We start from the raw sequence: 22,496 nt of genomic DNA on the forward strand, positions 1-22,496 counted from the left end.
ACCTTCGTTCTTCTATTGGACAAGAGCGATTGACAAACATGTCTATAATATCAATTGAAAAAGATATTGCAAAAACATTAAATTATGAAGATATAATAGATGTTTGCAAATGAAAAAGCTAGAAAAATTTCTTTATAAAATATGCTGAACTTATGTTTTTATATATAATTTTATATTATACCTATGCCGTGTATTTCTTTAATCTATTTGTCATTGAATATGAATAAAAATTTGTTCTTATTTAGTAGCTTATTTATTTATACAAATACATAATTGGATTTACAGGCAACTCATTTTGATGGGGTTAATAGTAAGTATTTAACATATTGCATTTAGTAAAATTTAACTTGTTACATTTAAATTTTTCAAAATTTTTGTCATTTTTGAGTTGGCGGGGAGGGGGGACAAGTTAGACACTTGCCACAGCGCTTCATACCCTCGTTACGACACTGGTCCTGTAATAATAAGAGAACGATTCATAAAACTTTTTTCTTGGAATCAAAACTCGTTTTAACAAACGAGGTTATATTCTGAAGCTCTAACCACATGAACATCAAAACGGAAGCTGATAATAGCATGAGAATGAAGAACTCCGCCCTGTTCTCAAATGGAGTCCCACAAATAGTATACCACGACTTTGTTGTATTCGCGACACTGTTCTTTCCTTCAGGGAGGCAATCGAAGTTGAAAAGGGGATCATTAAGCTCTTCTACACACAAATACGCCTTTCTTTCAATTGTCTGCAATAAAGAAAAAAAATCAAAAAAGATCATAATTGGACATGCAGTAGTTGGAAATGAAATGAACATGGAAATACACACATTAAGAATGCTTTGATCAAAAACCTCATAAAAAAATTAAATTAAAATTAAAAATTATTGGTGTTCGGTTAGGTTTGATGATTCAATAATAAGCAAAAGAAGGCACTTCTTATGTGCGCATTCTTCATTTTAAAGATATGATTATTGTTGTACTTATTATAAACGGTTTTGAGATGGGTTTACCTTTTCTATGAAATAATTTTTCTGTGTCTAATTTTCTTTTTGAATATGTAAGGAACTTCCAAAAAAAAAATTAATTATAAAATTGAATTGGACTTACTAAAAGAAAAGGAATACTTCCCACACTGCTCTCTTTACAATCACCAATCGTTTGATGAATCCCAACAGAACGAACATTCTCGGGTTTTCCAAATAGAACCATGTAAACAATGCCAAGGAAGTATGTCATAGAAAGAATCGTCAATCCTGGGTGTTGACTGATGAGCTCTAGGAACCCTAATCAGAGAATATTTGAAATTACGAATGGAATCAATTTGCTGAGCGTATTCTACATTATAACACTTATCGATTATTATATAAATCGGCCCAGAATTTAGCTTATCATTAAACATTGAACGAAGAAATACTTTTGAAATACTGTATTTATACTCATTAATTTCTCATTTAATGCTCTAAACGTAAATAGTCTTTTTTAACGGCCTTATTTAATGAGAGATTCATTTGTTCTATAGCACTGATTGTGCTCAAATAAAACAAGAACAAGCTGGTAGTGGAATGATGTTATCAAATTCTAGGCTTCTGTATGTTAAAAATATCGCTTCCTATCTGACACAGGCTAATCCTGAGGTGTTTATTTCTATCCTGCATAGGCACATGTAAACAGTCCCAATAATATATGTAACGGAAATATTAAGATTTAATATTTTTTTTAGATTAACTCTGCTTATGACATCATCACTGCAAAGTGCAGAGAAAAAACGTTATACTAATGTTCAACTCACCAACTTCCTTAGACTTTTGTTTTCTGTTTGTCCTTACAAAAGGAATGAGGAGTATTAGAACAGTTGCAGCGATGCTATAGCCCACGGAAATATTCAAATCTTTTGAGAAGCGATACACAATGAAGCATTGGAGGGTTGAGAGGAAGATGGCTGCGAATCCGATCAACAATGAGCAAAGATATCCAATAAAACTGGAAATAAATTAAGAAGATATTTGATTGTTTTGGAATTTAAACAAATAAAATGTTGAAAATTGTAAAGTTGAAAAAAAACAAAACAAAAACAGAATAACATATTGTTTAAAGAAATTATTATTAAATTAAATGCTTCTCCTAGTTTGTAGTAGTTGCCCGACAAGAATCGTAGTCCACTCCTAGAGAAATATCGATTAGCAAATCAGTCACTCACACTCTTTTCACAGTTGGGATTAGACATAGTCAACGTTCTCCTTGATAGCCACCCTGCTGACATATGACCATCTGCGGTGACATGGATCCTCATTCATGTCATCGTTTCATAACGGTATACTGCCCAATCACAGAGGGCTCTGCAAACAGAAGTCGAACCAAGGCATTGTTAATGTTATATTTGTCTAATACTGCAGCCGTTCCCATCTAACAACTGAGACTTTGAGTTCCATATATACCGGGTGATTATAAAATAACGTCAAGTGTTCAGAGTCTTCTAGCGAGTAATGTATTGGACGAAACACACCAATATTCGGTAGACGTACACGGGGATTCGATTTAACGATAAAACAAAGTACCAAAAGTCGCCAACAGGGGAAATTTTGGCGCTGTTTACCGAGTGAAATGCATTAATTTGCATTATCGCGTTTCTTGTGAGCGATCATGCAATAAAAGGAAAGCCTGCGAGATTTCTTATCATTCGTAGACGAACTGCTTTTCGATGCCTCTTACTTTACGTGAGCGTGCTTTGTTAGTCAAACTATTATCAGCGGAACAATAATGCCAGTGCTTGTCTTCGTGATTTTCGGCGTATGAAAAATTTACGAAAAGGACCGATTAGCGTAACAAACTTATGAAAACTGATTCGGCGATTTGAAACTATGGAACTCTAGCAGTGCAGATAGGCAAGGGACATAAACCAATCAATCACCAACAAGTTGAACAAAGTTGCAACTGCTATTGTGGAACAGGAGATGACGAATGTGCAGGGTATCAGCAGTGCACGAGCAATATCCCGGCAAACGGATATAGCATACACAACGGTGTGGAAAATACTACATCAGATGTTGAAGTTTTACCTCTATAAAATCAGTCATGTTCAAAAATTGCGCCCTGGTGATGCGACCACACGAATCGACTTATCTTTGAGATTCTTGGCGCGCATGGAAGTGGATGATGCATGGCCCTGGCAGATTTTATGGAGTGACGAAGCGCACTTTTATTTGAACGGCGATATTAGCACACGCAACTGTCGCATTTGGGCTGCAACTAAACCGCACGTGTGTCTGTAGATGCCTATCGACTCTCCCAAAGCGGATTTACGGCATCTTTTATCATCGATCCATACTTTTACGAGGAAAATCGCCAAAATGGGCCAGTGACCTGTTCCGTCGATGCTAACAGGTATGCCAATATGCTACAGAACTTTGTGGTTCCACAACTGCAGCAAAGAGGATGTCTCGATTCGACCATCTTCATGCAGGATGGTGCACCACCCCACATCGGACTTCAGGTACAGCGTGTTTTGAAACAACATTTCTCTGACAGAAGAATCATTAGTCGTGCATTTCCCACGCCATGGCCACCGAGATCGCCTGATCTCAATCCTTGTGACTTTTGGCTGTGGGGATTTCTTAAAAGCATTGTGTATGAAGGACATGTACCCGATTTTCCAACTTTGAAAGATCGAATAACGTTACACGTGAGATAAATCAATTCCGATTTGTTGCGAGCCACTGTGGAAAATGTCGTGCACCATATGCAGTTCCTGGAACATCTGAATGGTGGTCATATTGAACCTCATTTGTAATTAATAATAAACGTCATGAAATTGATGTGTGCTGTCTCTCATTTGCCATTTAGTCATTCATTAGTCACACCTACTAAAATTAATTTGGCAGCGCCAAAATTTCCCCTTTTGACGACTTTTGGTACTTTTTCCCGTTAAATCGAATCCCCATGTTCCACTGTGTACGTCTACCGAATATTGGTGTGTTTCGTCCAATACATTACTCGCTAGAGGGCTCTGAACACTTGACGTTATTTTATAATCACCCGGTATATAAAGCTCTGACACGAACATCTACAGCTATGGATGCCCTATAACCGAAGTGTTCTTACAATTCTCAGAAAGCAGAGAATCTGGAAACTCTACTCCAGATATCAGCCATTTTAATTTTTTTTTCAACCCACTTCAGGCTTCTTATCAGCGGGATAGTCATCTCACACAGGACAAAGAAATTCATTCCCCACTTAAAGACAATCGCAAACATCCATGCCTACAGTGAGATTCGAACCATAAGCCTATTGATAAGACGAATGTGCTAACCACGCGATCAACATTAAGCCTGCTAAACCTTGCTTGTGGCAAAGTCCTTGATCTTTCACACCCATAATTTTTTCATTTCTTCGAATCACTGAAGGAGAACTTGACTGGCAAGAATTCTCAACCAACATTGATGCGCAATATATAAACATTTACAGAACCTATCCGGCAAAGAAGTGTATGCCAAGGTCAAATTAAGCATCATACATGCATCTGTCACAACAGGTTCTATTATGTAAGTTCCTTACTGACTTTATTTTGAAACATTCCTCATATATTAACAGTATAAATATATTAATAATGTTCGATAATTTTGAGAATAAAATAATGGAAGAATAAACTTACTTGACAGCTCTTTTTTCTGTTGTTTCAAGTTTTGGCAACACGAAATGAGCTATTGATAGCACCCAGACTGGCATCATTGCAAACAGTACGAATTCCAAAGCAGGAACGTGGTAATATCGATCTTGTATGAAAGTGTCAGCTCTGTGCCACGTCCAGAACAGGAATTTGTTTGCGATTGGGAGGAATAATAATACAGCAAATAAGAACATCAATCCTACAGTGGCTCCGTGTGCAAATACCGAATTTTTTAGATGTTTGGCACTCGCCCAGAACGAGTAACCCAGGAGGCCATCTGCAAGCACATAAATAAATAATCGATTATTTATTTTAACAGCTTTGTACCCATGTCATGTGGAAATGGTGTTTGCTTCCATTTCACTATGCTGCTGGAAAAAATAAAAAATAAAAAAGATCGTTCTAAATTTGATTCTAGTCGCCGACAAGAACTTTTTCTAAGTCTTATTTCTACCGGTTCCCGGGTTACTCAATCTCAGAGTAAGTGGGGTTTTTTCTTCCAGGAAGTCAGGTTTTCATCCCAGCAACTCAAAAAATCTGCAGTAGAACTCAGATTAATTCAGACAATAATATGGTGTTGTGGATAAGGGCAAGGGGGTGGCGGCAGTTGTGTGCATTACTCCCCCCCGTAGATGCTAATTAACATCACTGATAATCTTGTCCAGCTATTCTGTGATTGGCTAACGGTGGGAGATAACTGACCACTAGTTTTCAAAACTTAGGGCAAACTGGTCTCACCTACTAATTTTGGGGAAAAATAGGTTATAGATTTTATTTATTTATTTATTTTACAAAAAATACTTACAATAAATTTATACATTTATTGTAAGTAATTTTTACATAATTTTTACTAATTACGTCGATAATTATCATCACATTTATTATAACATTTATATATTATTTTGGCATTTATTTATTATTATTACGTTTATTTTTCACATATTTATTAATTATAAATAAATGGACAAAGAACGCCTTTTATTCTCCAAAAAAGAGTAGGTGAGGCCTTTTAGCTCTGTTTAACTTATGGAGATGGAAACAGACTATCTCCATCCTTAACCAATCAGAGATTGTTCATCTAAGACAGTGTTTCTCACACTTCAGATATCCGTGTACCCCTTCTTAAATTTTCATTATTACCAAGTACCTCTAATTAACTAAAAAGTAATTAATTAATTAATTAAAATCTATAAATTAATTTAAAATATTAATTAAAATTAAATATCTATTTTATTTGAATTTATATGTTCATGTAAACAAAAAATATGATTTATTTTTAAATTTTGGTTCTCTAGAGATGTCAGACGACACACTCTTATCAATTTCATTTGATCCAGATGCAATATCAGTGTTTTCTTGTTGCTTACAGCTACTTGTATTTGCTAGATTGCTCTCTTTTGGGGTTTTATAAATCCATTCTTTAACCAATGATCCACACGTAAGAATTTGAAAGCTAAAACAAATACTGTATTTACTCGAATATAACTCTAACTTTTTTCCCAAAATTAAAGCTAAAAAATCGTGTTGCGAGATACGTGCTGAAATTTTCGGAAACTAAAGTTTTCAGAAAAAAACTGAAAATGGTGCGACTTACCAAGAAGCTCCTACTCGCTATCATTACTTTTGGCATCGAGAACAGTTTCTTTGTGTGCATCGTCAAAGTCATCTACCCAAATAGCATCATCTTCTTTCCCATTATTTCAAGCAAAAATTACCAGTAATTTACAAGACTTGAGATACGTAGAGCAGCAAAGAACTGCATATGATTGGTGCGGTATTAACAAAAGATCGCGCGAACCAAAGACAAATTAGCATTTCAACAGTTGAGTTGAAATGCTAATTCCCTTCAACCGAATTCCATAATATCTGAAACACATTCACTATATATTTCTTAGTTATAACACGTTAACGACGGGGCTGGTGTCAAGCAACTATCAGTGATTTTAAAGGTATCCGAATAAGACAGTATTGCAGGAAGTTGGTGGTTCTATATTATTATTTGAAACATCCTGAATTCTACTGTCGATTATCTTGAATTGTGAGATAAAAACCCAAGTTTTCGGGAGAAAAACCCTATTTGCTCGTGCCAGAGATCTCGTAAAATGGGAACAGGTCGAAGAAAGGCTTAGAAAAGAAAGTTACTATAGTCTACAACTGTAATCGAATCATTTACTAATTAACGGTTAAAGTGTATCATACTATAGCAATTTCGAAAACTTCTGTTCCTAATCTCAAATTGAAGAGAGAATAAAATAAAAGAAAAAAATTATCAGAATTAAAATTCGATTTACAATAAATGTGAAAAAATATTACATAATAATTCTTAATACGGAAAATATTCGTGTGTTGAGCTGACTCACTATGATTAAAGTCACTACCAAGAATCTGCCGATTCCTTGTGCTATTGTTCAACTTTGTTGAAAGTAAGACCTGAGTACTTACTATTTGTTGAATCACATTGTGTTGTGAATTATCAGAAACATCTCAATATTCTCACATGTGACCTCTATCAAACCTTAAAAGTCACTGCTATTTTTAGTGGTGCTTAAAGCTGATCCAGTGATGTGTGGAACGCTCTGAATATCTACAGTGTGTTTCGCATGCTCTTGAAAAGTATCACTATGCGGGGAAAAATGAGAATCTCCATCCTTGCTCTGGGGGGGGGGGGCTGAATATGGCAACAATTACTTCAAGCTCTCAGTGAGCAGGGTGGTGGTAGTGGTGTTTCAACTGGTAATGGTGACCATCCCCCCCCCCTTATGTTCTTGTCATTTCTCCCAACTGGGATGGTGTCCTTTTACAGTGAAAATGTTCACTGGTGGTGTCAGAGCAGCCGTTTGATGGAGACGACCACAACTCGAGAAGGTTGACCTGATTGGGAGATGTTGACTGAGCATTATATGTTCATCGTAATAATAATAATAATAATAATGAATTTATTACCAGTTTATCAACTGGTAATAAATTTACCAGTTGAAAAATGAAGAATTTCTTCATTTTTCTTCATTTCTTCTTTATTGTAGCAAAATCAAAACTCATATTTTGTACGAGCTCGTTTTGAAACTCAAGAAGTCATTCAGTCAGTTATTTCAGGGATTTAAACTTGAATCATTTATTAATTAATGATTAAAGTGTAACATACTATAGTAATTTCGAAAACTTCTGTTCCTAATCTCAAATTGAAGAGAGAATAAAATAAAAGAGGAAAATTATCAGAATTAAAATTGATTAGGAGAATTGACTGAGCATTATATGTTCATCGTGGCACCAAAATTTTCAATTTTGCTGCTACGATGAACATATAATGTAATGCTCAGTCACCCTGTAATTTGCTCTCATTAGGAAAGCCTCTATCGAAAAGCTGTTAATTAGGATTTTATACCATTTAAAAAAAAAATGGTATTCCGTATAAGTCGAAGTTCTTTTATACTGAGTAAGAAAGGTCTTTATTAAAAAAAAAATCTATCTCAAGAGCAGAAAATGGTGTTATCAAAGTGCAATAAAGAATGATTAAGAAATACCATATCGCTCATTTTCAATTTAAAAACCACACTAGCACCACACTGAAAAGCCAACACCAGCAACGCACGGACCAAGAAGCAAACATTCAGAAGATAACCTTTCCATTTATAATCAGGAAAGCGAATGTATTGCCCCTTCGGAAACCCAAAACATTCGCATCATAGTGATGATCATACTAAAAAAAAGGAAATACGACAAACGTGGCCAACAGAAAGCCAACACACCGAATTTCACTTCGTATCACATTTTCCCACTGGAAATACCAAACGTGTGTTACCTCTGGTCCCAGAGTATGAAGTTATGGATGCCAATGTCATTATACAGCATGAGTAAGTCAAAATACTTATTATTATTATTATTATTATTATTATTATTATTAATTGCACCGTGTTCCTTTTAACTCAACAGAGAAAACAGCAAGAAATTAGATAATGACTTAAGGCATGGCGATTATCATAGAAAACAGAAATTTATATTAAATAAAATATTATCTTTGAGTCAGCAAGGATGGTGTTTCGCCTTTAATTATTTACATGCTGTTTAAAAAGTATTATTTTGTTTATTTTGATTGAAATAGTATTATCGGCAGGGCATACTCACATACAAAATCTAAACCGAATATTTACTTACACAGCAGCAGAGAATGCAATGGAAGTCTCATTCCAAAGAGGGTAATAATGGCAGGATTATAGAACCACGTAGGAAAAATGAGTCCGGTAATCTCCTTGGCTAATCCACAGTGAAGAAAACAGGAAAACAAGAAAAGATCTTGTGGTCCGCATCTGTGAGCTAGAAAAAAAGAAAAAGGAATCTGAAATACTGCTTGTTAAATGCTAGAATAGGCTTATCAGGGAAATGTTATTAATTCACTGAATTGTAATATTACGGAAAATCAAACAAACGAAAAATTCTTTGCAAGTAGAAATTAAAATTTAGAATTTAGATTATAAAAAAGTTATAATCATTTGGTATAAGAAAAAACCCTTTGCTTTGCCCCTAACCAGTTGCTTTTGCTCTGAAATATTTGACTATTTTCCCTGAAGGCGCATTGCAATTACAGAAAACTTAAAATTGCAATAATTATGACAAAACTAAAATTAACCATGGAAAGTGAGAAAAAGTTGGATATGAGATATAGTGGAATCAAGACACACCAAGCGGAGAAGATGGGCGGTGTGATTAAGTTTAATAAATCTATTTCATCAAAGCAAATTGCTAGATTTATGCTAAACGGTCTTCCCATTAAATCGAGGAAGACGATCTCTGATAAAACAGTAGATGTTCTGATACCACACACACACGCGCGCGCGCGTGTGTGTAACTCAATTATACATTGGATACATTACTGAATTTCAAAGGTAATGTTAATCTACACATACGGGTCACTGAATTAGAAACTTCAGGGAATTTACGCATAGGCTGCCAATACCGATCTTCTTCAGTTCCATGAGCAAAGTTCTGTGAGATATGGTTCGAGAACAGCCTTCATTAAACACTTCAGTCATTTGCTGCACACTGGAAGTTCTGTTTGTCCGTTCGTACAAGCCTTCTCAGATGACGGCGATCTCTTTCCTTAGGAAACAGTTACACTTCTTAGACAAGCAATGTGGGTCATTCCTCCACTAATTAACACACGGAATAGCTCCCTTTTCAAAGCTGGAGGAGATAACATTTGCTCCAACCAAATTATAGAACCATATTACGATTACTGAACAGCAGCATTCTTAAATAGTTGCTAGAACACGTGATCAAGTATTTTGCATATATATATTGCGTAAATGACATACATCTGCATAAAGGCTTCTAATTCAGTAGCAGGTAGGTGTGTTTCTCAAATAAAAAAGTAGAAATTCGTTCTTAACCTATAGGCAAAAAATAAATAAAAGAAAGAAAGAAATAAAAGAAAATTTAGAGATCTGCGTTTTAAATCAGTCAGTTGTGAGTTCGATTCTAGAAAAACTTTTTCTTACTTTTTCTTTGATCTGATCCCGACTTAGTTGATCTTGCACGAGTGAGTAGTTTTCTTTCCCCCTCTGAGAAACTCGAGTTTTGAATCCTATAACTCAAGAAATTCGACCGTATAACTCACACTACTTTAAACAACTCTCTTTTCCCCGGAAGCAAATTAAATTATTAATAGCCTTGGGTCAGCTCTGTGTGATTGGTTAAAGTGGAGTGTGGCTGGCCATTACTCTTCCAAAGCTAAGGGTAAAGTGCCTCACCTTCCCCCCCCCCCTTTGACCATAAAAGGCCTTAATGGATTTATTACATAATATAAAGTCGATTATTCAAGTATATAATTGTACTTAAATAATTGCAAAAAATAGGCAAACAGGAAAATCTCTGCCTCTGCATCTTTGCATATTTAACTCTGTGCCTGAAACTATAATAGTTTCAGGCACAGATATAATATAATAGTTTTTTATATAATAGTTTCTATCTTCGACACACAAGACTAGATACCCCACAGTTTCGCTGAGAGAGGTAGCTCCTTGCAATCTTGAAACAAAAGATGAAAGTTGTACTCAACATGAGCATCATCACCACACCTTAGATCTTTTCCACCAAGATTGCGATCCACGTAATTAACTCTAGGGTGATGCAGTCAACTCTAGGGCGGCTGAACAGGGTGACTGCATCACAACACCATTGCCCCCCCACCCACCCACACCAAAAAAAAAAAAAAAAAAAGGGCGAAGAAAGAGATTTTCCTGCTATTTAACAGCGTGAATAAAGATCACCCGTTACTTTTATGTAAATATGTAATATTGTCGTATTACAGGGGCGGCTCGTGCATAGGCACTGCGGAACTGCAGCACCCCTAATTTTTCTCGATATATAAATATACCGTATATGTCGGCGTATAAGACGACTCTCAAATACTACAGAAATCCTTAGAAATCCTGGGTCGTCTTATATGACGAGTATAAAAAGGGAAGCTTAATTTCTTGGATGAACATTTAGGCAGTTACAATACATCGTTATATAAGAAAATAGGCAGTGTTTATAAACAAATCAGATTAATTTTTTGTTACATAAATTTATTTAAAATATTACAATAGATGTAAGTTTTAAAAAACAAATAATAATTATTAACCTTAGTTTTCATGTTAATTTTCTTCATCATTTGTTGCTTCAGATTCATTGTTTAAATGATCGTCATATGGATCCCCGTTCGAATCCGGTGAATTGATTTCGTTTTCATCGTCATCAATGTCCCACAACAGATCATCTTCGGTACCATCCACAAGATTAGAGATACCACACTTTTAAATGATTTTATTACAGTCTCTACTTTTACTTTATTCCGTGCTTTGAACACAAAATTGTACAACAAATCAAGTAATCCAGCGCGCATAGATCCACCGTTTATAAATGATTTTTCACCAGTCAGCATCCAATTATTCCACTCTTCTCGCATGTGATCTTTAAATGGTTTGTTCAAGCAGACGTCTAGTGGTTGCAATATAGAAGTTCAACCACCTGGTATAAACATCTCTCATATATCCTCCTAAATCTGAGATCATTACTTCAAGCTGCTTCGGAAAAATGTAGATCAAGCAGAGCCTATTGGATCTTCAACAATACGCCTGCAAGATTCAGATTGTGTTAAACATTCAGGCTTTAATATCTACACACACGTGCTGGAAGCGAATATAGAACCAACGAAAACATGATGGCCACACCTATAATCAAAACTAAAATTATTTTTTACAGTTATCAGAAGAATCAGCATAGCAATACGCATCCGACAAGTCGAACAACACCATCATTATCTCCCGGAAGAAAGTCCTGAATATCACTCAGCCCACCAAGCCATGCAAAGATAGAATTATCCGCATCAGAGTTTTTCTAAGTGTTCTAAGGAAAATTCGGACAGCTTCTCCTTAAAACACTGCAACAGGCTTATTTCAATGTGCTTCCACAATCCGTCACCGCAGTAGCACGATTGATAACATAGAAGGGAAACTACATAAACATTCGAAACTGGCGTCCAATCTCACTAATCAATACAGACTGCAAAATTAAATTTCTAAAGTTATCGCAGATCGACTGAAGTCTACACTGCCTGAAGTTATTGAATAATACCAAACTTATTCTGTTCCAGGAGGATCAATACACGACAATCTCAATCTAACAAAAACTTTCATCCACATTGCAAACATTCAAAATGAAAACCTAGCATTCATAAGCCTTGATGAGGAAAAAGCCTTTAGTAGAGACAGACTAGAGCACGAATTTCTAAAGCATTCGGATATGTCCTTCTCATTACTGAAGCAGTTCAAACAGGCAGAGCCGGTGCTAGGGTCTTTGCCGCCCGAATGCAATGTCTATCTAAGCGCACCTGTAACGATCCAGGCGTGTGTGGTTCTTTTACGATAATAAAAATTTAAATTATTTGAAATTTCTTAAATAAATTTTGACAGAACAGCCACACACGTTGGTTCGCTAAATGTAACGAACCGGGGGTGTTGACCAGGCAGGATAAGCGTTAAAAACCCGAATATTCAAAAAATTCTCAAAAGTTAAAGCAAATTTTGATAAAGTCACTTCACTTTAATCGTTGAATATAATGAAACAGGGATTATAGCCTTCTCACCGACCCGAATCGCTAACAAAATTAAAATGAATTTTAATTAAAGTTAAAATTTATTTGAACTAAAGTTTAAAAAATTCTTGCATTTTACTAAATTCTTAGTAACTTGTAAAAATTTTTTAATAATTTTTATAAGTGGAACTATCTTTTAGGAAAATAAAAGAAACTCAAGATGAGAAAATAAGAAAAGAATTCAGATATAATAATTAGAACATTATATTAATATTAATGTAAGTATTCAAAAAATAAAATCTTTACAGAATAACAGAAAATAAATTAAATTACATAAATATACTTGAAATTTTTTTATTAAAATTTTAGGGTTCCTGATTTCATATTCACCAAATTAGAAATAATGGTCTTAACGTCTAATTCCGCACATGCATCATTTACAATAACTATTAACGCCAAACTAACAAGCCTTTTTTGTGACATATTTGTTCTTAAGTAGGTTTTAATCAATTTCAACTTGGAAAAGGAACGTTCACCGCTCGCTACACTAACAGGTAAGGTTAATAGTATTCTTAAAGCAATTGAAAAGTTAGGGAAAGATAAATTATTGGACACAATAAAATTAAGAATATCAAAAGGGTTTTGAATATTTAAATTATCCTTCCGAAAAATATCCCGGAAAGCACATAACTCGTCATATAATTCTATTGCATTTACGTCTTTATTGTCGCCGTCCTTAAAGAGAATCTCTAAATCGTCACAATTTTTTCGTAAATCTTCGTTATTAATTTGTAGTAATCTATACAAGAAATTGAAATTATCATAATATGTTTTAGTTGTTTAAAACGTTCTATTAATGAACACATTGCAGCATCTAGAAGTGTATAAAACACATTCAGTCTAAATTTATCTTCTGGCAATTGTGGCGTTTCGTCATGATGCTCGTAGTCAAATTGTCATGTCTTCTTTCGTCGTCGAACTTCCGTACCAGTTTTAAATTCTTGTTCTCCATCCACCTCTTCACTCAGTTCTTTTGCCGTTTTTAGAACTTCTTTAAAATTTGTATCTGATCGATACTCTTGTTAGAATATTTTTAAGTTTTCGATAGATTCTAAAGCAAGTGTAATGTTCATATTTTTGTCTTGAAGCATGTTACTCACAGGCTTTATTCTGTTAAGTAAATCATGCCAAATTATAAGAGAACAAATAAATTTGTAGTCCTTCATTTTAGCACATAATGTTTGTGCTTCATGCTGAGTTTCTTTATTAAAATTTTCATTATTTAAAATTTTAAAAAGTGCATTAAATTTCTCCTAACTGATATCGTAGAGGGCGGATTGCATTAATTTTACTTTCCCATCGCGTTTCTGATGGCTGTTTCAATGTTAAAATTTTTACGAACTTTAAAAGGATTCCCAACGTTTGTAAGAGAATGAAAAGAAATTATATATTTCTTGAATAATTGCAATGAAACTAATTGTATCTGCATTCACTTTGGCTGCATCGTTAATGATTAAATTTAGAGTATGAGCAGCACATTACTTAAAAAGCTCGTGGAAATTTGTTCAAAAGCAAATTTTGGAGCCCATATTTTTTCCCTTTCATATTTGCCCCATTGTCATACCCTTGACCTCGCATGTCTTCAATGGAGATGTTCCATTTTTCCAGTTGTTCCACTATTGTTGCACATAAACCATGTCCTGTGGAATCTGATATATCTGCAAAACCTAAAAAGTTTTCCCTGATCTTGACAATTCCATTGTCACAGGAAACAAAGCGAATAATAATAATGGTCATTTGTTCTGTTTTACTTGCATCAGGTGTGCAGTCTAAAATTATGGAATAATATTTAGATTTTCGAATTGATAATAAAATTGTATCCCTGATTGCATTACTTAGAGTTTTCAATATTTCATTTTGACTGTCTTTACTCAAATAGTGTACTCTATTGTTTCCTTGTGGGGCCCTTTCAACATGATTTTCCATAACGGGATCAAACTTCGCAAATAGTTCGACTAATTTTAAAAAAATGCCGTTATTCCTTTCATATAATTTATCAGATGATCCGCGAAAAGCTAAATTTTTGCTACCAAGGAATTTTATAATTTCAATCAAGCGTTCTAAAACACTCGTCTAATCAGTTAAGGGGATAAAAATCCCTTATTGTTTTTTCAGCCAGTAAGCGAAACGTTCAGATCGTAGTTTTTCGATCTTTGTTTCGCTTACTGGCTGAAAAAACAATAAGGGATTTTTATCCCCTTAACTGATCAACCTCGCCAAAAAAAAAATAGCCGTTTGGCTTTTCATCTTAGTTACACTCGTCTAATGTTTCTTTTCTATTTCATACATGCTTTGAGTCTGGCAATCAATAGTAGTTTTGTTTCTTAAATTTTTATCAAGTTCCTTCCATTTTAAAAAAATTTTTCATGTGAGCTAAACTAGTCTCATGTCTATGCAAAGTTGTACTTACATTTCTTCAATCGTTATAACTTCTACAAGACTACTTGATTCAGTAGGTGCGAAAAGTCTGCAACAAAAGCAAAAAACAGAATTTAAAGTTTCGGAATAAATGAGCCATGTTCTTGGCACGAGCTCCCCGTTTTCCATTTTTTTATTATAATACGTATCGCCAAATTTATGACCATATGTATCTCTGGGATATATTATATTTTTCTTTTGAACAGGCCCCATTTCAATTAAAACAACTCGTAATTTTTCATCAATATTTCCCCATTCACCTGGATCTTCTAAATTTACAGAGACATAACAATGTGTTAGTTTCGTGGTCAACTACAACTAAATCTTCTCCTAACTGTTTTTCACTTAAATCCTGCGTCTTGTTATCTTGTTCAACAGTTGTAATAGTACTTTCATTCAAACTGGACGATGTGCACGGTTCTTCAACTCTGATTTCTGATGTATCGAGTTGGTTACAATCTGCATCAGAATATTTTAATATTTTAACAAATTTATTAAGAGCCCCAGTTTGTTTCTTAATATCTGCTTCTTTCGCAGCATGGCGCTTACAATTTTGTGCACCAGATAACTTGTTTTAATTTTTGATTCCATTTCTATTTTATACCCACAAGAAATTATTACACAACACGACATAGAGACGAAACAATAGTCTGCACTGCGCTACTGTCAGTAGCCTATTGAGATGCGTACTGTTATAAATCTACTGTTGCTATCCTGTCATTACTGCAACATTGTAAAATTTTATTATTATTTTAACTTTGTATACTTGTAATTTCTATTAATTACTTGTGATGTCTTTTTTTCTTTACTTTATACTTTATTCTCCATTATTTTAATGTAGCTGTGCACGCTTTCTCTTTCTCTCTCTCTCTCTCTCTCTCAGAATCTCTCTTGTTTATATTATTAGGTGCTATGTTTACAAGAAAGTCTAATAACATTTATTTACATTACTATGAAATGTACACGAATTTAAAAATTAGGGATATTGCTTTCTCTGTCCTTCTATAAAAACTCTTCAGCAAAATTTAGAACCTTTTTTCTTCAACTTTAAAATACTTTCTTTAACACAAAACGTTATCTACGCTCAGTTTACAAATTTTACTTATTAAACTCCAAGCTTACTCGCAAAGAGGTTTACCTAAATCTCTCTGTTAAGTTTCCTTACAAATTTGATATCAACTTCTAACATGCCAATTGATTCTCTTAAGGACACTTAAGAGTCCTTAAGAGAATCCTTTCACTAAAAGTTCTATGGCAATTCTTTCATCTCAGATCTTCATCTGGAATTTTGGCTTCGGCTATATCAATTGGGAATGTAGCGGGACTCGTACAGTTCCGGAAAAATGTTATTCTCCCACGGTGAAAAAAAAACTTACGAGTGAAGGTACTTCGGGAAATTTGCCTCGCCTTTTCTCCTCTACTTGGGCTCACCGAAAATGCCTGGACGACTGCCGTCTCAAGTAGCTTGAATTGCTGCCTCTAAGAAACTGAAAATGCTGCCTCCAAGAAAAATGAAACTGTTGTCAACTGTCAATCAGGATCCCTCTGGACCGGAAACTTTTCTCTTCTACGACGTTTGGGACTTCTCCTTTCAGCAATTTAAAAGTCCTATCTGTGGCCTAGAAGTCGTTTCTCTCTAGCGACGTCTCGAACCGAGAAGCTTCTTTCTGGAAGCAGAAAACTCCTCTCTCTCAACCAACGTCTGGATCTGGGATGCTCTCTGACGATGTCTGGAACCGAGCAGCTCTCTCTCTCTCTCTTTGGCAACGTCTGGGACCGGGCAGCTTTAGCAATGTATGGAACCGAGCTGCCTCCTCTTTGACAGCGTCTGGAACCAGGCAGCCTCTCTCTGTGGACGTCTCTGGAACCGGCCCCCCCCTCTACTTCTGCAGCAATCTCTGGATGATCCGTCCAGCCCCTTCTATTTGCTTCAGTCCCTTTTTATTATACCTCCTCTGAGACCTTGCATGAAGTTTGGCAACCCCCAAAGAATCAGTTTGATTCTTTCATCTTAAGTTTCAAGTTCGGCAAGCTTTTTGTTCTCCTCCGCTTTCTTTTAATTGTAAGTTGCCGGCCATCGGAAAGTTGTTTGAACCTTTCTGACTGACTTAGCAGATGTTTACACTTAGAGCCTGCAAGCCTTTCTCAAACAAACAAATTTTAATAACAATCTTTCTAATGCCAGCATGTAGATCTATTACATGCAGCTTTGGCGATATAAACATTACCTTTGTTTTTAACACTCTAACATATTCTTATTAAAGCAGTATATACAGTTAACTTCCAGAATGTTATTTACAATAGCATCTAAAACAAACTATACAGAGACAAACAAAGTTTATTTTTACAATATTCACATGGGACTTAACCTAAGTAAACAATCGAATGTAATGTGCTTTGGAATATTTAAGCTACAATCGAGTTTTTACAGTACCATATGACTGGTTACGTAGCAACAAATGTTTTGTACGAACATTCGTTTCTGCACATAAAAACCGTTCACCGTTTCACTTTGGATTCTGCAGGCAAGCATTTAGCCTGCTCTCGCTGCAAAATTGTAAACAGCCGCAATATACAATTTTTTAAAAATTTTTATTCGGTGTATCCGGCTTTATTTATTTTAATATTGATCATTCTAAGAATTTTTTGTTTTTATGATAAAAATTTTGTTTCTTAAAAATGAACTTATGACCCGTGCCCTGGCACCCCCTTCGTAGTAGCGCCCGCATGCCCGCTTCTGCTGGCCCTGCAAACAGGAATGCACCTTTCTGTTTAAAAATCAGCAATCGACTTACCTGCATTTTTCCATATTCTCGTGGGATCAAGTAAGGATATTCTCTCTTTGGGCTACTTTATGCACTAGCTATTGAACCCATCATTAAAAAAATGCACGACACTATGATCTTTAAACGAACCAGCATAACAGAACCACATCTGAAAATTAGCCTATGAGCATATGCTAATGATGTCACCATTATAATACGTAATAACGAAGAAATGAAAGTAACCGATGAATTAAACTCTGAAAAAAACCACTGGCTTGTGATCTGGTAGATCGAAGTCTAGAACTGACTATCCGGTTGAATATATTTGGTCAAATGAAGGACAAAAATACTTAAGCTTGCACCTTGGCAACAGTCAAATGTATAATACGTTGAACTGGACACAACTGCACAACCGCATCAAAAAATGTGTTAAGGAAAATGGAATAGCATATGAACAATGTCTTCACTCAGAGGAAGAGTACTAATCATCAACCCGATATCTGCGAGCACTCTGGCATACCCTCAAAATACTTATCCCCTGGAGACTTTCTCCATCACATTCAAAAGGCTTTCACACGTTTCCTGTGGAACAACAATCACTGAACAACGTGATTCGCACTCTGCAAGCCACTCAATACGGGAAGGCAAAGCCTGATCTCACTTGAAATGAAAACACATCTTTCAGGATCATCTTTCTCCTCAAGACACTTGGATCCAATCATACTTATGCAACAACTTTCGATCACATTATGAAATCATCCATTAAAGGACTTATACTGTCCATAATCCTCCCAATGCTCAGTAGTTCACTATCGCCACCAAAACTGCCCCTATTTTACAGATTATCTACAGCTTTGCAAAAATACAGGACTTCATCACACACGCCGCACGCACACACTGACAGGATCAACAGAGTCGGCTGCACTTACAGAACTACTATTTTCAAACAGAAACGTAACAAATCCCACAACTGGTAGCACTTTCTTTTCCCTGCATGGAACTGGAAGGAATACGAATCATAGGGGACCACAAGACTCAGAACTTAAAGTGGAAGTTGTTCACATGTCTACCACTGAAAAACCTCTGAAACAGAAAATACAATATCAGCAAATGGGAGCTGTAATGTGTGAAAGCTTTTCCACATATCGCCACGCCATAGGTAATTCGAATTACTTCAGGAAATTCCAGGGATCTCATGTTTCATCTGGAGCCTCACTACCACTTCTTCCTTCCAACTTCAAGAAAACATACCACTTCCTTATGTCCTTGCCTCCAACTTCACCCTTCTCATATTCCTTCCCATTCCTTTCATATGCAAATCTGCACGTGTCACCCAGTTTTCAGTGGGATCTCCCATACAAATCGAAGTGTACGATAGTGTATAGATATACATTATCCTACACTTATACAAAGTATAAGTGTACGATATATCTATACAAAGTGTATAGATATACAGTGGAAGTTATGACACAACATCTAGCCAACTCCAACGTCCGACGTATAACTTGGAACTCACATATCTGACCTCCCCTGAAAACAAAGTGATGATCACCTATGCTCTGTATATTACCTCTGGCACCTGTAGCTACACACAAACAGCCAAGAAGAATACTAGTATCTATTCCATACAGAAGAGAAGAGATAAAGAATTTTCAACTTCTTCTGCATCTGCACCAAGGCCGTCACCACAGCTTGTACTTTGAAAGCACAAGAGATAAACAACGCCCATCGTTCACCGAGTCGGAACAAAACTTGTAGCCAAATTCATTGAGGAGTGGAATCCAAGTGGTACCCTTTTCCAGATTCTAGATTCAAAGTGATCTTGAACGGTGATATTGAATCTTTTACTAAAAAAGACCACACACACACACACACACACACACACACACACACACACACACACACACACACACACACACACACACACACACACACACACACACACACACACACACACACACACACACACACACACACACACACACAGTATTGTCCAAAACCTAAGGATGAACACTATTTCGCTATTTCGAAAAATTATAGCCGCAAATTCAGACGAATCAGCTTGATACAGTTTGTATAACTGACATTTCGAGTAGAAAGCGGATACATATTCAAATTTTTGAATCACGCGCAAAGGAGAGTAGCACTCAACAGGATAAAAGACTGCGCTAATCGATGTTTGAAAGCAGCTCTTTTCCTGAAGGAATAAAGTTACAAATTTGGATGTCTTGTAATGTTTCAAAGGCATCATCTAGATAATTGCACGCGGCGAAGAATTATTGAAAAGCTTGAAGAAGGCCGCAGAATTACTGATATTACCAAATAGTTTGGAATCTCACATAGCGTTCTATCCAGGCTCTGGGCATCGTTTCAAACCAATGGAATGTGTTCCAGATGTTTCCTAATAGGTCACCCCCTCGCTCTACCACGGAGATGAAGACATATTTTTGGTTATAACAGCAAAACGTACCGATGCACCACGACAGAGTCGCTCTATTCGAGCACAGGTATGCCGATATCTCGACAGATTGTGGCAAAACGTCTGCGATAAGTAGACCTATATGTCCAAAGGCTTGTAGTCTGGTCCCTTTATCCAAAGCTCATCGAAAGCACGTTTTCAGTGGTGTTATTTCCATAAAAATTGGACACGACACCAGTGGGCTAATGTACTCTTTACAGATGAGAGTTGTTTTAGTCTTTCTTCCGATTCTAGACAACACTTGATCTGGTGTGAAAGTGGTACTGTTTACCATTGCGAGAATACTCTTGAAAAGGACAGATACGGCAGTGCTGGGGTCATGGTATGGGGAGGCATTATGCTTAATGGACACACCGAGATACAAATACTGGAAAAAGTACCTGTATCTCGGTGTATCTCGGACAATGAGAGGTGAACAATATTGCAACGAAGTTCTTAAATGTCATGTTCGATTGTTCTGTGTTAGGCGAAGAATTCATTTTAATGGATGACAATATCACAGAGACTGGCGATATTATTCGAATCAAGTGGTCAGCACGATCCCCACATCATAACCGCATAGAACACGTTTGGGAAGAATAGGTAGACGCATTGCTGTTCGAAATTCCCCTCCAGAAAACAAACAAGGTCTTATCCTTGCTCTGATGGAGGAGTGTGGGCCAATTTGCCTCAAGAACTCCTGAATCACTTGGTGCTAAGCATGGTACGACGGTGTGAGAGCTGCGTCGCAGTTGGGGGTGGACATTTGCGTACTGAAATGTCTCTCTGCAGAGTTTTCTATAAGCACTGTACATTAATTCCTTAAGTCCGTTATTGGAAAATTTGTAACTTTTGCAAAAAAAAAAAAAAACACGTATTGCAATTTAATTTGTAACACATTTTTTGTAAATTTATAACGCATTTTTTGTTTAATATAATTTATTAGTGTGCCGGCAATATTTGTCCACATTTGTCTGTATTCATGAGAATGTTTTGATATACAGATTAAAATGTAGTTCTTAGCTTTCAGGAACCAATGTTTACTGGTACAGGTGCTGTTATCATGTTTAACACAATTATATTTCAGCTTAAAAAAAGATTAAATAACTTACCGTATCTAATCGCACTTGCTGTGCTGATATAAACTACCAGTTCCAGAACGATAAGAATGTAGTTCTGTTCCCAAAGCTTAACAGGATTGCTGAATCCAACGAACCAGTTTAATGACTGTAAACAAAAACAGTGATTTTTTTTTGTCAGTTACGCATTGCAAGCTGTTAATCACTCATGAACTAATTTTTAAGCATAGACATAATCACAAAAAAGCCTGTAGTTAAAAAAAGTACAAGTTAACGATATAACTATATTTGCAAAACGTGTGCGGAAAACATTGCAGTATGTGAAATAATGGCTCTGTAACTCGATGGAATTGCAGCTTGAATCCTCTGCGCTAGTCTACACGAAAATAGACTTAAATTGAAGTCTAATAGCCGACTAAAGGAACTTTTTCTAAGCCTTTCTTCAACCGGTTCCCTAGTTTTTCAATCTCTGGCACAAGCAAGCGGATTTTTTCTCCTGGAACCTTGGGTTTTTCGTCCTGTAAACTCAAGAAAATCGTCCGTAGAACTCACTTTATTTCAAACAGTAACATATCCTGTTAGGGTTAGGTACCAAGCGATGGCAGCACTTCTTTGCCTGTCTCTTCATCTTATACCGCTTATAATTAGTTATAGCCTTAGGCCACCGGTAGCCTATTTCTGATTTGCTACCGGTGGAGATTGAACTGCCCACTTAGTCTCCAAAAAAGCTAGATAGGATTAAAAGACCTCACCTACCCTATATAAGGTTGATTATATATATAAGGAATAAAAGGTTGATTAATATATGAAATATCTGTAATTTAATTGAAACTGTCTGAGGAGCATTGTCAGTTTCAGTCACAGTTGTCAGAAGTATATGTTCCGTTTATTTAATAGACACAAAATTCTTCTTGAAGATTTCCTTACTGAATTCATAAGACACTGCCTAATTAATGAACAACTCTGCCATTGCCGGTCCCAAGCTCGG

At 35.9% G+C, this 22,496-nt stretch overlaps 1 protein-coding gene across 1 annotated transcript in view; it reads right to left on the minus strand.

The window, feature by feature from the left end:
- Positions 1–250: 250 nt before the first annotated feature.
- The window catches only part of LOC150097396 (uncharacterized), a 28,246-nt gene continuing 6,000 nt past the window's right edge, over positions 251–22,496 (minus strand). The window contains exons 2-7 of the mRNA XM_090407548.1: positions 21,542–21,656; positions 8,810–8,968; positions 4,643–4,934; positions 1,784–1,974; positions 1,102–1,277; positions 251–740 (exon numbers count right to left, since the gene is read on the minus strand). Of these exons, the coding sequence (XP_090263674.1) occupies positions 477–740; positions 1,102–1,277; positions 1,784–1,974; positions 4,643–4,934; positions 8,810–8,968; positions 21,542–21,656 (1,197 nt within the window). The 3' untranslated portion in view covers positions 251–476. The remainder of the gene's footprint in view (positions 741–1,101; positions 1,278–1,783; positions 1,975–4,642; positions 4,935–8,809; positions 8,969–21,541; positions 21,657–22,496) is intronic.

Source organism: Typopeltis vanoorti, chromosome 17 (assembly GCF_054136105.1).
Source record: "Typopeltis vanoorti isolate ZY-2024b chromosome 17, IOZ_Tvanoo_1.0, whole genome shotgun sequence".
NCBI classification, from domain to species: Eukaryota; Metazoa; Arthropoda; class Arachnida; order Uropygi; family Thelyphonidae; genus Typopeltis; species Typopeltis vanoorti.